Source organism: Rhinoderma darwinii, chromosome 5, assembly GCF_050947455.1.
Source record: "Rhinoderma darwinii isolate aRhiDar2 chromosome 5, aRhiDar2.hap1, whole genome shotgun sequence".
In the NCBI taxonomy this organism is placed as follows: Eukaryota; Metazoa; Chordata; class Amphibia; order Anura; family Rhinodermatidae; genus Rhinoderma; species Rhinoderma darwinii.
In genome coordinates, this window is record NC_134691.1 from 57,409,121 (window position 1) to 57,426,143 (window position 17,023).

The window sequence follows — 17,023 nt, forward strand, 5'->3', positions numbered from 1 at the left end:
ATAAATACAGTGAAATGTCCAAATTAAGTAAGTAAAAAAAAAAAAAAATACCCCCCCTCCTCCCAAAAAAGTGTACATCTCTCCAAATCCACACGCACCAATTTGAAACACTGAGTGATACGAACGCGTTTTGCATGGGTGTCAGTTGCTCAGGCATTACTACGTTCCCGTCAGGCAGAATGTGCGTTACGTTAAACATAAAATAATTACCACTGCACACGAGTCTTAGTCTGTTCTAACCTGGCCCTTTATGCTTTTGCACCTTTACTAAAACAATTCTTTACTTGGATAATGATCACCATGTACGGAGTCTACGTCTAAGGCCTCATTTACACGAGCGTGTGCGTTTTGCGCGCGCAAAAAACGCAGCGTTTTTCGTGCGCAAAAGGCACTTGACAGCTCCGTGTGTCATCCGTGTATGATGCGCGGCTGCGTGATTTTCGCGCAGCCGCCATCATAGAGATGAGGCTAGTCGACGTCAGTCACTGTCCATGGTGCTGAAAGAGTTAACTGATCGGCAGTAACTCTTTCAGCACCCTCGACAGTGCATTCCGATCACCATATCGAGTAACCTGTTGAAAAAAAAAGAGGTTCGTACTTACCGAGAACTTCCCGGCCGTTGCCTTGGTGACGCGTCCTTGGTGACGCGTCCTTGGTGACGTGCCTCTCTTGACATCTGGCCCCACCTCCCTGGATGACGCGGCAGTCCATGTGACCACTGCAGCCTGTGCTTGGCTTGTGATTGGCTGCAGCTGTCACTTGGACTGAATTGTCATCCCGGGAGGTCAGGCTGGAGGAAGAAGCCGGGAGTTATCAGTACGTCAGAACTTTTTTTTTTTTTTACACGTTCACGTGTATTGGGACTGGAAGTCACTGTCCAGGGTGCTGAAACAGTTTAACTCTTTCAGCACCCTGCACAGTGACTGTCTCCTGCCGGGTTCGGTCAAAACGAGTTCGGCCGAACCCGGTAAACGTCGGTTCGCTCATGTGTAAGACACTCCGTTCGGATGTTTGTAAACAGAAAAGCATGTGGTGCTTTTCTGTTTACATTCAGTTTGACAGCTCTTGCGCGAATCACGCAGTTCGCACGGAAGTGCTTCCGTGCGACCTTCGTGGTTTTCACGCACCCATTGACTTCAATGGGTGCGTGATGCATGAAAAACTCAGAATTTTAGAACATGTCGTGAGTTTTACGCAACGCACTCACGCATCGTCTGCACTGCCCCATAGAGTAATATAGGTGCGTACGACACGCGTGAAAAGCACGCGCGTCGCACGCGCGTATATTACGCTCGTGTAAATGAGGCCTAAAACTAAGAGAGGGTGATACAAATATAGCAAAACTATGGGTCTTTGATCTCTGCGCTATAGCGACATCATACATTACACAATCTACACATATTTGATATCGTTATGTGCGGGAGAATTAGAGGATTCACCTTACAACATAGCATGAAAAACTAGGACAAACTTTTTTTTTTCCAGTTTATGACGTATTAAAAAAAAAAAAAATACAAAATGAATTCATATTGGCTCCAATTTTAAATCACAAAGTCAAGTTCATCCCAGAAAAAAAGAAACGAAATATGCTGGAGTAGTCTAAAAACCCAAAATAAAACTCACCTTTTCCACAACATTTACAGTAGCAGCAAATTGGATGAGATTTTAAAAATTTTATGCCCACGCTGCTGAAAAAAAATGCTGCAGCATGTCAATTTATTCTGCAGGATTTCCCTATTGGATTCAGAGGGGATGCAAAACCCACAACAAAAAGCCAAGTGCTGCAACTTTTGCAGGAGAATCACAGCGATTCTGCCGCAAAAATATAAACTCAGAAACTCCCTTATTCTTCCTGCAGTCAGGCCTGATGGGATAACGTTTCATCCCATGTGACTGCTGCTGCCAATCACATTGGCTGCAGCGTCATCCATGGAGGCCGGACTGGAAGGCAAAGGAGGGAGGCATCACCATGACCACAGCCACGGTAAGTATGAATTGCTTTTGGTTTTTTTTCAACCACAATGTGGTTCGGTTTTTCGGACGGAATGTGCTCTGGGTTCCAGGTGGGATATGCTGTGCAGTTTTTATGCAGCATATCCGACCCGTGGGAACCGGGACTTAAAATGCAGCATTCTAAAAGCTGAAATTGCTCTTGTTATGAAGGCCCAAAACAACCCTGGTCATGAAAGGGTTAACCCGTTAGTGACCGGCAATACGCCTTTTCACGGCGGCCACTAACGGGCTTTATTCTGATGCATAAGCCTTTTCACGGCACTGCATCAGAATAAAGTAAACAGAGCAGGGAGCTGTCAAATCTCCCTGCTCTCAGGTGCCAGACGTAGCTGAGGGCTCGGGGCGTCCCTGCTCGACCGGGTGAGATCGATATTAGTATCGATCTCACCCGTTTAACCCTTCAGATGCGGTGCTCAATAGCGAGCACCGCATCTGAGTGGTTTTTGAGAGAGGGAGGGAGCTCCCTCTCTCTCCCACCGACACCCGGCGATAAGATCGCCGAGTATCTGTGTCTGCGATGGCAGCCGGGGGCCTAATAAAGGCCCCCAGGTCTGCCTGTAGCGAATGCCTGCTAGATCATGCCTCTGGCATGACCTAGCAGATGCCTGTCTGTGTTAAACGGACAGGCAGTAATACACTCAAAAAGTATTGCAAAAAAGTACAAAAGTATTGCAGTGTATTATAATAGCGATCGGAGAATCGCATATTAAAGTCCCCTAATGGGACTAGTAAAAAAGTTTAAAAAAAAAGTTTAATAAAGTTAATAAAAAAATGTGAAAAAATGAAAAACCTACTTTTCACCCTTACAAAATGCTTTACTATTAAAAAAACAAAATAAAGTAAAAAAGTTACACATATTTGCTACCACCGCGTCCGTAACGACCCCGACTATAAAGCTATTACATTACTTAACCCGCACGGTGAACGCCGTAAAAAATGTAATAAAAAAACTACGGAAAAATTGCTGTTTTCTATGAATCCTGACTTTAAAATATGTGATTAAAAAGTGATCAAAAAGTCGCATCTACTCCAAAATGGTACCAATAAAAACTACAAGTCTTCCCACAAAAAAAAAGCCCTCATACAACCGCATCGGCGACAAAAAAAAAATGTTACGGCTCTTCAAATATGGAGACACAAAAACAAATCAATTTGAAAAAAAAGCGTTTTTACTGTGTAAAAGTAGTAAAACATACAAAAACTATACAAATTTGGTATCGTTGCAATCGTAACAACCCGTTGAATAAAGTTATTTTGTTATTTATACCACACGGTAAACGGCGTAGATTTAGGATGCAAAAAAGAGTGTCGAAATTTGAGATTTTTTTCTATTCCCCCCCAAAAACGTTAATAAAAGTTAATCAATAAATAATATGTACCTCAAAATGGGGCTATTAAAAAATATAACTTGTCCCGCAAAAAACAAGACCTTATACAGCTATGTCGACGCAAAAATAAAAACGTTATAGCTCTTGGAATGCGACGATGGAAAAACTTAAAAAATAATAGGCTGGTCATTAAGAGGTTAAAGGGGTTTTCGGATTTTCCGGTGATATGTGGGAATAAACATTTACTGTTCTCTCTGTATGAAAATAAAGATTTTAAATATAAATACATTCTTGAAAAATACTGCTTCCCCTGGTATGAAACAAAAACATTGTATTATTTAAAAAATAAATAAAATAAAATAAACCTTTATCACGAGTGGTAAGGGGCATAATAACCCATAACAATTCTTAGTCCACCTGTGTTCCAAAATGTACAATATGTTTTTAAAAATTAGGGGGGGACTGGGAATAGAAGGTAGGGCAGTTTCGAGCAACAGCGACGCCCTCATTTCTCCAAAAAGCTAATTTGCATATGAAGAATAAAGTTATATTACTGTGCTGCTGCTTTGTTGACAGATGCCCTTTAAGGTGGTTTAGGTGCATAAACTCTTCACGTCGCAGCTATTTTGGACATTGTGGACGCAGCGACTTTTTACATCACTGTATTCCTAACGCCATAAATTGTAAAAAATGTTCCTTTGACCTAGCCGGGCTTGTTTTTTTACATATTGTATTTACTATTTTTGTGGAAGATTGGGAAAAAACAGCAAGTTTGACTTTCTTTTTTGGGTTTTGTTTTTACGGCGTTCACCGTGCAGTAAAAATGACAAGTTCACTTTATAATCTTTTTTTACTGGGACGAGTAGAGTTTTTAATGGCATTATTTTGAGGTACATATTGATTTAACTTTTATTAATATTTTTGGGGAGTGTTGAAAAAAAAAACCAACAATTCCACCATTGGGTATTCCCAAAATCATACATTATTACCTATCCATAAGATAGATAATAATTTTATGATCGCTGAGGGTCCAGCCACCAACTGATCATGAGAATGGGGATCCCGAAGCCCCACATTCTCCTCACTGCACTCCCCACAGTGAAGAGGAACTTGAATGGAGTGGCGGTTGAGCAGGTGCGCTGTCTCTCTGGTCACAGTCTACGAGAATGACGGAAACAGCCAAGCTATGTCCTTGGCTGTTTCTGTCATTCCCATAGACATTGAATGGAGTGGCAGAGTTCATGCTCGATCGCCGCGCCATTCAATGTCCTCCTCACTGATCAACCACATGTGGGTATTCGGAACCCGAGTTCTCACCATTAGTGAGGGTTCCAGCGGTGGGGCCCCCAGCGATCAGGAAATTACCAACTATCCTGTTGATAATTTTAAGATTTTGGGAATAACCCTTTTAAGGTTTTTCTTGTTTTTTTTTTTTATGCTGTTCACCGTGTGGTTTAAATAATATGGTAACTTCATTATATGGGTCATTACAAGTGCTGTGATACCGTATATTAGTATTCTACATTTTTTTATAACTTCTTCAAAATAAAAACAAATTGTTTTTATACTGTGAACCCTTTCTTTTTCCTTTAATAAACTTTATTGAACTGTGTTTAATAATTTGTTTAGTCCTGCAAGGGTTCTTCAAAATGCGATCTTCTGATTGCTTCTGTAAGATTTTATATACTTAGTATACTAAAGCATTATTGCTTGTCCGTTTATAACTGACAGGCAATCTATTATTAGGCAAATAGTCATGACAGGCCCAGGGGCCTTTGTTAGGCTCCCGGTTGCCATGGAAACCTATGGGTTACTGGATTAGAAGCAGCAGTTGCCATTGACAGCGGCATCTAAGGGGTTAAATAGCCAGGATCAGAGTTCTCTCTGATTCTGGCTATTGCAGCGGGATGTCGGATGAATCTTACAGCCGGCACCAGCTGCGGATGGCGTTGGCACAGCTCCTGTGCCAGTGCCATCCAATGGGTTTATCATTACGTCCTATTGTGGTCTTAAGAGCGGAAGTAGGATGTAATAATATGCCCATATTTTCGGTTCTACTTGCACCATAGCTGTGACTCATTGATACTTTTTGCTAATGTTTTTCCTAGACAGAAATAATTCTGTTATTTCTTTAAATTAGTTTAAAATATTTTACATTTAATTAAAAAAAATTCATACAACTTAATACACCATTAATATACACTTATATAAATAAGGTGTTCGCTCATTGGAATATGGTGTCCTATATTCCATTCTAGTAAAATATATCTACATTAGTCATAATCTAACTCTCTTTTTAAAGTGTAATATTTCAAGGTCAGCAGACTTGCGCTCAAGGTCATAGAAGTGTGGTTTATATAGAGAGGAAATTATAATTCTGCTGTTAGTGATACATTTCTACAGAAAGGTCGATGAATGCATCACGCAGCAAAGATGATGGATAGCCATTCACAAATACAGCACAAATACAGCAGGAGAAAAGACTGATGGCATAAGCAGAGGAATTATAATATGGAACCAACCAAGAGCTGGGTAGACAGTGCTCTAAAGAAGCCTGGAAATAACTGAGATTATGATGAGACATTGTACAAACCACACTTTGATAGCATTGCTAATTCAAAGTCACTAGGACACGATGATTCACTATTTCCTTTAAGCTAAGGCTTCGTTCACATCTGCGTCAGGGCTCTGTCCATGGGTTCCGTCTGAGTTTTCAGTCAGGGGAACCCATAAATGGAACCCAAACTGAAACCATAGGTTTCCGTTTGCATTATTATTGATTTCAATGGTGACGAATCTGCTGCAATTGGTTTAGTTTGTCAACCGTTGTGTAAAAGTTCCTTTGTTTTGACGGAATGAATAGCGCAGTCGACCACAGTATTGATTCCGTCAAAATCACAGAACCCTTTAACAACAGTGACTAACGGAATCCATTTGCACCGGATCAATGGTTTCCGTTTGTTTCAGTTTGGATTCCGTTCATGGGTTCCCTTGACAGAAAGGTCCAATGGAACCCATCAACGGAATCCTGACGTGATGTGAACAAAGCCTAACTGAAAACCAGAAATGCATTACAGAATCAGCAAGTAGAATCCTAGCCAGACAAGCAGGAGATCCGGGCAGGCAGAGTACAGACACACCTGTAGATGGGCACAGGTGGAGGCAGGTAGACTGTACAGTATGGGGATATACCATAAATATATAACATGAGGCTACCCCTTCAATACCCGCCATAGACCACCAAGGATTTTGGTATTAAAGGGGTCAATGCTGCATAAAGGGAACAGGGTCTGTGGCTAATCTTGGCTTGTCTGTATTTCTTCCTCATTCCACTTGACTTAGTTTATTTCTAGGAAGTTTCGACTGTGGATGAAATGTATTCAATATGCTGCACTGGTAACACTGATTTAATACAAGGACGCCGGGAACATTCAGAAAAGTACAATGCTGGAGATTAAACCACTTTGTAATTTCTCTACTACTAGACGACTCTGGTCATTTTGGCAGATTTCTAGAGATCTGGTCTTCAGCTTGAGGCTGGACACGTGCGGTCGCCTCACAGACTTTAGATGACAAGTCATCTATAACTTTCTCAGGTCGGGCTACACCATAAGATAGACATTATAAAGGACTCATTTTCCTGGAATATTAATACGAAACAAATTTGTCATCATGTCCACAAGATAAAATGAGTTGGCACAGAAAAGCAAGGCCACAAAACATCCCTGCACTCAGCACTTCACACACATTTAGAGATTTCTTTGGATGCCCTCAGCTCTATACAATAGTAAAATAAAAACAGAATGATAGTGATAAATACCCCCAGTTATTATTTTTATTGTATATAAAACTTTTCGTAATTCACTCTATAAATGTTCAGTGCCCTACTGGTTTAAAATGAAGCACAGATTCGTTCCTGCAAATAGTTAAAGGGGTTTCCAGAATTTTACATTAATGGTCCATTCTTAGATTAAGCCATCAGCGGACGAAGGGGCAGCAGCACATCCTAGAGTAGGTTATACAGCCATATCCATACACATGTGGCTGTGTCTGGCACTGCATGCTCTGCCCATTCACGTAAACCGCACTGCTGTACCATGATCATTTTTACCAAAATAAGGCGCAACCTAAATAATAATTGTGGGCCATAGTGTTTCCTTGCAGCCACCAGTAGGTGGCGCTCACTGCACAGACATATTTACAGCTCCCGTTTGATCACTGCGATACCCAGGGAAAGAACCAAACAGATGGTACAATTTGACCTAAAGCCCTTTTCTATAACTTCGGTTAAGATTCAAGCTAGTGAGCTGGCCCCACGACTTAGCTAGTCCGGCAGTTAATTCTCTGGATAACGTTTAGCGGGAGGGGAATCAGACCAAACGGAAGAAATATCAGATATAGTTTCTATGGGCAAAGACAAATGTAAAAGTCTCCATAACGTATCAGAAAGGGTATACAGGAGATGGAATAAAAGTGTGGTCAGACAGTTCAGAAGTCAGCAACAGGAGTCAGATAAATACAGATAAGATACCAGGGGTGAAGCATTAAAAATAGTCAGAGAAGCCAAGGGTCAAAAAAAGCAGTCAATCAAAGTTGGGTATGCGGTACAGTAGGGGGTAGTTCGGGAGGGTAGTCAGACAAGCCAAGGTTAAGCATTAGTGATCTAGTGGACCCGGGTATGCGGTACAATGGGTACTAAACAGAAGAAGAGCCAAACAAGCCGGGTCAAATATGGTGTTATGGAATCACTGGTTGTGCAATTCCTAAAAGGCTGCTGGAGACTGTCGGGAGTAAGCGTGCAAATAAAACTGCAACCCCAAATCCGTCACAACTCTGATTGACAGAATCTAAGGCTACTCTCAGGTATTTGCCAGAGTCCACCGCAAGGCGGGATAGTTTTTGCAGTACAGAACCCAAGTTGTTCTAACAGAGATAAGTGTTAGATAAGGGGTGCAATGCAGGCTACACCTGAACAGGTAACCAGACAGCAAGAGGGTAAACAGAAAGTCCAAACAGAGCAAGTGGAAATCAGGTACAGCAGAGGTCAGAACCAGCTGGGAGCAGATAATCAAAATCGGTAAACAAGGGGTTAACGAGAGACAAGCCGAGATCAGTTTCCATGAAGTCCAGAAGTCTAGGGCGCAGGGTAAGTGAGAGCTTGATCACAACACCTAAGTAAGGAGAAAATTCACAAGCGAAGAAAGAGGGAGGAGGGCAGGTATAAATAACCCTCCCTACACCTGACAGGAAGAAGACAGAGAAGTGGGATAGGCTCAAGAAGTAAACAGATTCGCCCAGAAGCTAGATCAGTAGTCATGGCGATCTTAAAGACACAGACGCTTCCTAACGGTACCCCCTTACTACAAGGGGCCACCGGAAGCCTTAAACCTCGGCCTAGGTTTCAAAGGAAACTTTAAATGAAAGCTTTTAACTAGACGACCAGCATGTACACAATAGGCCGGAACCCAAGTTCATTCCTCCGGCCCATACCTCTTTCAGTGCACCAAGTACTGGAGAGTACCCCTAACCCTTCTGTAATTCCCAATCCTTTGAACCTCAAACTCCACATCTCCTTCCACCTGAACTGAAGGAGGAGGTTTCTTGCGGGGATTAGATGGTGGAAGAAATTTTTTATGGAGAGATTTGTGAAAAATATCATGAATCTTAAAAAACGGAGGAAGGGCCAGACGAAAAGATACAGGATATGGACCAATAAACCTAGGAGCAAACTTACGAGACAGTACTTTCATTCTGAGATTTTTATTAGAAAGCCACACCCTTTGCCCCACACCAAACACAGGACCCACCGTACGTTTTTTGTCAGCATTTGAATTTCAATTGAAACTGAGCCCGAACTGTGCACAGTTTATTTGATTCAACTTCCACCTCAGGGTTATCACTAGAAGAGGTGGAAAATTAACCAAAACGAGGATGAAAACCATAATTACAGAAAAACGGCGAGGTATCAAGAGAAACAAATTCCGCTAATGGAAGATATGAGACCCATTCAGCCTGGTTATCAGCAATATAACACCTAAGATATTGTTCCAAGGTTTGATTAAAGCGCTCAGTTTGTCCATTAGTCTAAGGGTGGAATGCAGAAGAGAACGACAACTGTACACCAAGTTTCCTACAGTAGGCTCTCCAGAAGTTAGCCACAAATTGTACACCTCTATCAGAGACAATATTTTACAGGAATACCATGCAGACGAACCACTTGATCAACAAATAATTTAGACGAAGTCTTGGAATCAGGGAGTTGAGGCAAAGGAATGAAATTACACATTTTACTGAAACGATCCACCACCACCCAAATGACAGTTTTCCCTTCAGAGGGAGGAAAATCAGTGATAAAATCCATTGACAATTGAGACCAAGGTTTCTGTGGAACAGACAATGGCAGATATTCACCCATAGGACGAGTTCGAGGAGCCTTGGCGTGAGCGCAGACATCATAAGCAAAGACATAGGAACTCACATCACTAGACAAAGACGGCCACCAATAGAGCCGCGAGACTAATCTTTTAGTCCCAGTTATCCCTGGATGACCACACAAAACAGAATCATGTAACTTATTGAGCAAACAAAATGATAACTGAGGAGGTACAAACAACCTGCCCACAGGAATGGTTTGCGGAGCGAGTTGCTGACATTCTTTCATCTCAGTTGCAAGGTCAGGTGATATTGCAGAAACCACTATTCCCTTAGATAAAATAGTTTCAGGATGAATGTCGGGGACATGTGAGGAGCAAAAACTTTGAGATAATTCGTCAGTCTTGAAATTTTTAGACCCGGGTCTGTAGGTTACAATAAAGTCAAATCAGGTAAAGCACAAGGACCAGCTAGCCTGCCTGGGATTGAGTCTTTTGCTGATTCTTAAAAAGTCATGTTTTTATGGTCAGTCAGTACAGTAATTGGATGTTTAGCCCCTTCTAGAAAGTGGCGTCACTCTTCAATTGCCCACTCAATAGCAAGAAGCTCACGATTACCTATATCATACTTCTTTTCTGTGGCAGAAAATTTGCGAGAAAAAAAACCACAGGGATGCAAATTAGTCAATACAGAAGACCCTTGAGACAACACAGCCCCAACATCTATTTCTGAGGCATCAACCTCAACAATAAAGGGACTAGAAAGGTCAGGTTTAACAAATACAGGTGCTTTTATGAACCATGGTTTTACGTTTTCAAAGGCACAGTAGGTTTCCAATTTACAAGGTCATAACCCACTTTTGTAAGATCCGTCAAAGATTTGTCAAAGGAGGAAAAATTCTGAATACATTTTCGGTAATAATTAGCAAAACCCAAAAACCTCTGCAGAGCTTTTAGTGAAATGGGTAGGGCCCAATCAAGAATTGCCTGAACCTTAGCGGAGTCCATACGAAAATCATTAGGAGACAGAACATACCCCAAAAAATGAACTTCCTGAACTCCAAAAATAAATTTTTCAAGTTTTGCGTAAAGACAATTTTCCCTCAGTACTTGAAGGACGGACCTTAAATAGGCTCTCTCACCACATTATAAGTGCCCTATCTTGTACATAATGAGTTTAGATCTGTAATGAAGATAACAGCAGTGATTTTTATTTAGAAAAACAATCTATTTTTACCAAGTTATGAGCGATTTTAGCTTTATGCTACTGACTTTCTTAATGGACAACTGAGCGTGTTTTTACTTTTGACCAAGTGGGCGTTGTGGAGAGAAGTGTATGACGCTGACCAATCAGCGTCATACACTTCTCTCCATTCATTTACTCTGCACATAGTGATCCTGCGTTGTTCACTATGTGCAGTTACATACACACACACATTACCGTTACTGAAGTGTCTTGACAGTAAATAGACATCGCGTCCAGCCAGGACGGGATGTCTATTCACAATCCTGACACTTCGGTAACGTTTGTGTGGGATTTACAGCACAGCAAGCGTAATCTCGCTGTAAACTGGGAGAAGTATAATGGGTCAGTCATTCGGCCTATGAGGAGGCAGAGATTCCCAACCGATTTTAGAAAAGACATCCTCAAAATCTTGAATACACTCAGGCAACGATGGTGTGTGGCAAGATACATTACTAGTAGACAAAAACATGCAAGAGTCGTAACATTTAGCATTCCACTTAATCAAATCTGCTTTTACCCAATTAATAACCGGACTATGTATCTGCAACCATGGAATACCCAATTATACCTCAGAAGGTAAATTTTCTAGAATAATGAAAGTAATTTGTTCGGTATGCAAAGTACCCACTTTCAATGTAATAGGTGGAGTAGAGAACTTGACCGGCCCTTGAGTGAGAGGAGTATTATCAATAGCAGAGACTATGACTGGGGGTAATCAACTAAACAAGATAGCCATTCTCTTTGCAACCTGAAAATCCAAGAAATGAGCCGCAGAACCAGAATCTACGAAGGCTGGACCAGAAATACAAACATTATTAAACCATACATTAACAGGCAAAAGGATTTATTTTTTTGAACTATGTGGGAAAAACCTGACTGCCCAGATGGCATTCCCGGGGACCATCTAGGCTCTGAAGTTTTCCAGAGCTGGATGTTCTGAATGCCTGGAACAGTTCTTGAGTATGAACAGCGTCCCCGCAGTAGAAGCACAGCCCCTTGCGTTTTCTAAAAAGTCTCCTCCGTTCTTGGGAAGACAAAGTAGAGCCCAACTGCATGGGCATCAGATGAAGGGAGCTCAGCGCATAAAAGGGAGTGACCATTGCCGATATCTCATTTTCGCGGTCTCGTAGGGTCCAGACGCACAACAAGGGTCATAGTATCCTCTAGTGACAAGGGTGGAGGGTAATTTATAAGGAGATCTCTCATGGGTTCTAAATAAAACTTTGAGAAATTGAAATGGGAGTGCAGCATCATTCAATTGTGAAGAGATGGACCATCGTCTAAACTCCGAACAATAATCTTCGACACGCCGCCGTCCCTGCTGGAGAGACAACAGATTGGCCTCAGCCACTGCACTGATATCTGGTTCTCCATATATTAAACCCAAGGCCCCAAAGAAGACTTCCACAGAGGAAAGTTCAGGGGCATCATGTCTCAAAGAAAAGGCCCAGGTTTGAGGATCGCCCTGCAAGGGAGAAATGACGATACCCACTCGCTGTTGCTCCGTTTCAGAGGAGATTGGTCTTAGTTGAAAATATAAGTTTCAACTCTACCGAAAATTGACAAAAGACTTAAGATCTCCAGAGAAACGATCAGGTAAATTAACCTTTGGTTCAATCGGAGTTGAGATGGAATGACTGCTTGGGCCTATGCTGTTTCATGCCGCTGTGTCCGTATGGCCAGACCTTGTACCAGCTGAGTCAGATTATGCATTTGATCTGCCAAGACTAGGTTCCACAGCGAAAAAATAATATAAAATGGGCTTATAAATATGTTATGGACTCACTGGTTGCGCAATTCCCAAAAGGCTGCTGGAGACTGTCGGGAGTAAGGGTATGTTCACACGCAGTGTTTTCAGACGTAATTCGGGCGTTTTACGCCTCGAATTAGACCTGAAAAACGCCCCTAATAAGCCTACAAACATCTGTCCATTGCTTTCAATGGGTTTTACGGTGTTCTGTTCCCACAAGGTGTAATTTTACATGTTGCTGTCAAAATACGGCGCGTAAAAAGACGCCCATGAAAAAGAAGTGCATGTCACTTCTTAGGACGTTTTTGGAGCCATTTTTCATTGACTCCATTGAAAATCAGCTCCAAAAATGGCCGTAAAATACGCCGTGAAAAACGCGAGTTGCTACAAAAACGCCTGAAAATCAGGAGCTGTTTTCGCCTGAAAACAGCTCCGTATTTTCAGACGTTTTTGGTCACTACGTGTGAACATACCCTAAGCGTGCAAATAAAACCGCAACCCCAAATCTGTCACAACTGTGATCGACAGAATCTAGGCTACTCTCAGGTATTCGCCAGAACCCACCGAAAGGCGGGATAGATTATGCTACACAGAACCCAGGTTGTTCTAACAGAGATAAGTGTTAGATAAGAGGTGCAATGCAGGCTACACCTGAACAGGTAACCAGACAGCGAGAGGGTAAACAGAAAGTCCAAAACAGAGCGAGTGGAAATCAGGTACAGCAGATGTCGGGAGCAGATAATCAAAATCGGTAAAAAGGGGTTAACGAGAGACAAGCCGAGGTCGGTTTCCAAGAAGTCCAGAAGTCTAGGGTGCAGGGTAAGTGAGAGCTTGATCACAATACCTAACAAAGGAGAAAATTCACAAAGAAAGAAAGAGGGAGGAGGCCAGGTATAAATATCCCACCCTACACCTGACAGGAAGAGGACAGAGAAGTGGGATAGGCTCAGGATGTAAACAGAACCGCCCAGAAGCTAGATTAGTAGTCATGACGATCTTAAAGACACAGACGCTTCTTAACATGTGGAGTCTAATACTATGCAGAAGATCAGGGTAAATAGCCTAACAAGGGTATAAACACCTTATAAGTGGCACTGTGATCAGTGTATAGAGAGTTTAAATATTTTTCCCTTCATATGGCCGGGCAATGGCTGGAGGGAGGAAGAGATGACGCTGAAGCGTGGACATGTAAGTGCATGAAACCATTGTGCTCAGTAGTGGCTGTATAAATTCATATTTAGTGAGCGCCCTCTAGAGGTGGCTTGAGGGAGTCAGATTTCTATCACTTACAGGAAATCCGTTAGCAGTTTTAAGCTCTCAAAACTGCTGACAGCGCTATATACAGGGGAGTGCAGCGTAACTATACCGGTGGTGTCGGTCATCTAAGTCACGCCCATTTTGCAAGTTCTCTGGAGGCGGCCCCTTGATGTTCAAGTGCTCCAGGCTCTCCTCACTAAACGTTGCAATAAATTCTCGGTCATGCTACAGTACTTGAATGACTGACACCACCGGTAGAGTTATGCTTCACTCCCAACCCTGTGTATAGTGCTGTCAGCAGTTTTGACGGCTCAAAACTGCTGACAGATTCCCTTTAAAGAAGTAGTTCAATGAAAGGTTTTTTTTGCAAGCATAGACAGTTCTTATGTCCCATAATATAGCTGTGTACTTATTACCTATATAGAATGCTCTTTTCAGCCCAAAAATCTGTGCCTTTTTTTTTTTTTTTCAAGCCGTTGGGTCACAAAATTCTAATTCTACGTGTTTTACAGTGGTTCTGTGTCATGTTGGGTACGTGGACCCACTGGGCCGTACCGCCTTGACCGTATGGCAGCTGGCCAACAGGATACAGGTCACAGTCTATAGTTCATATAGTGTACCTGTGGTAGCTCAGACAGTAGCAAGACAGGCTCAGCTGGGAGAAAGCAGCAGGCAGGTACCAGGCGTGGTATACAGCACAGCACGACTTCAGCTCAACACAGTACTTGACGAGGATAGCAGGGTATACAGGTTACAGGTAGCAGGAACGGGAAACACTGGGAACTGGAAAACACTTAGGTGACCCTTTGCATAGACAGACTAAGGTAACGACAACAAGGCTCAGGCAAGGCAGGAAGGGGCTGGGCCCCTCTTATAGTCCAGGGTGCTCATGGGCTAATTTAGTACTTGAATTCAGGTGCGCACCCTACGGGACCCGGCTGGGAGAAGCGGAAGTGAGCGCTGGCGTCTCCTGAGGAGGAGATGGGTGCCAGCGCTCACAGATCCATGGCTGCGGGCATCTGGAGGTGAGTGAGCCTGACGGCCCGTGGCCATGTGTATGATATTCTGTATGAGCTGGGGGTCATAATCAGGCTGCATCAACCACTTCCTGAAGCCTAAAACTTGCGTCCTCCACGTCATGCTGTCTAAACGCCGCCCTCCTAGACCACCAACCCCTCCTTTCTAGGCTGAGCAACATGAGGCAAGAGGGAGCAGGTCTGGATGGTATCCAGAAACTGATTAAGAAGAAGAAGGTCCCAACATGGCTGCTGCAGGAAAAATTCATGAGGTCGGGGTAGGATGAAGGACTTCGCTAATGATGCAATTTTTTTATTAAACTACTGATGCAGAGTTTATGTGGCCAAAAACATATATAACCGGAGTGCTTCTTTATCACTATGACTATGTCAAGGGAAGCAGGATATTTGGAGGTGTACATATGAAAAATAGGGCTCCAACCCCTATAAAGATATGTTATGAAATAAATGTAGACATTAACTTGAATGTATAAAAAAGTAGTTCAATTGTTGTTGCTCTTGTCCTGTATCATTAGTTAGTATTTTATCTGTTTCCTTCAGCAGAAAAGCACAGAACCAATGTTACCATATAACATTTTATTGTTGAAAATGTAACCTTCGCCCTTCTCATTTTGCTTACTGAGAAAGCTGTTCCCATATTTCCTTGTATTGCAATATCTTAGACGTGAACGGCTGCACTGCTTACTTTCCATTTTTCAAGACATATTTCAACATAATGGCTCAGATTTATTTGTGGTAGAAGTCAGAATCTGACTTGATGCGGCAAAAAGAGGAGGTGGGTATTCCAATAGCTTATTACTCCGACAGTGACTGCTACAATTTCCCTCTGCCCTGATGTACTGAACAGACGACGACTACTTATTACAAGTAGATATCAAACCATTTAGGATGATTGGTGGCAGCCGCAGAACATACATATCTTTTAATGTGACATTACTTTATTATTTCTCGGTTATTTCAATACAAAAAACATATTTGCTCCACTTTTTTTTTAAGGGAAAAGCAGAAGATGCCATTGCAGGAGCAGCTACGAACAAGAATGAAATACCCTTAAATCAAGGTGAACCGGATAAAAGTGTGAATTTGAAAGCACAAGAACCCTGCAAGCCAGCGCCACATAGCCAGAAAGAAGAACGGAAGATGGATAATGTCATCTCATCCCAAACAGATGCAGAAGCAAAGAACAAATCCTACATTATAAGCATGTCTCGTTCAGATAAAGCTGGAGAAGGAGAAGTTCTTACCGTGGAAGTGAGAGAAACGGAAAAAAAAGCTTAATATCTGCGGTGTTGGGGGACTGATAACATCCGTTCACAGTATCTTCATTATAGCTGCAAGTTATATCTAATGGAAAATATTGGTAACATTAAAGGGATATTTCCAGAATAGACATTTATCACCTCCACCGCCACTTGATAGTTGATAAGTGTCTGATCGCTAGGGATCCCACTGATCACTAAAACAGGTATTCCCAACACCCCCCTGCAGTGAGGAGGAGCTTGAATACAGCGGATTTCGATCATGCACTCTGCTGCTTTATAAAATGTCTATGGGACTGACGGGAAAAGCTGAATGCTGTATTTGGCTGTTTTCGTCAGTTCCATAAACTTTTAATGGAGCAGCATCAGGCATGCTCGTCCTCCGCTCCTTTCAAAGTTCTCCTCATTGCAGTATTGCATTGAGGAGGAAAGGGGGCCTCAGGAGCCCTGTTCTAATGATTGGTGGGGGTCCCAGTAATCAGACACTTGTTACTTACCCTGTGGGTAGGTGATAAATCTATATTCTGAGAATACCCTTTTAATATGAAGAGGTTTTTGACATTTTATTCAAAATGTATACTTGTCAGTGAAGAAAAGTTAAAGGGCTGTCTAAGATTAGAAATAAAGGGTTTGCTCTTATTTTTCCAGAAACTGTGTCCATTGGTTGCGTCTGGTATCATAGCTTAGCTCCATTCAAGCATCTGACCTGGCATTCTTTTAAGACACCAGCAGATTCATCATATTGTGCGCTAGTATTGATAA

The 17,023-nt window shown here is 42.2% G+C and overlaps 1 protein-coding gene across 1 annotated transcript in view; it reads left to right on the forward strand.

The window, feature by feature from the left end:
• Positions 1 to 16,509, forward strand: part of CNGB3 (cyclic nucleotide gated channel subunit beta 3) — a 230,407-nt gene extending 213,898 nt beyond the window's left edge. The window contains exons 20-21 of the mRNA XM_075828074.1: positions 15,999 to 16,079; positions 16,128 to 16,509. Coding sequence (XP_075684189.1) covers positions 15,999 to 16,079; positions 16,128 to 16,280 — 234 coding nt within the window. The 3' untranslated portion in view covers positions 16,281 to 16,509. The remainder of the gene's footprint in view (positions 1 to 15,998; positions 16,080 to 16,127) is intronic.
• Positions 16,510 to 17,023: the final 514 nt, after the last annotated feature.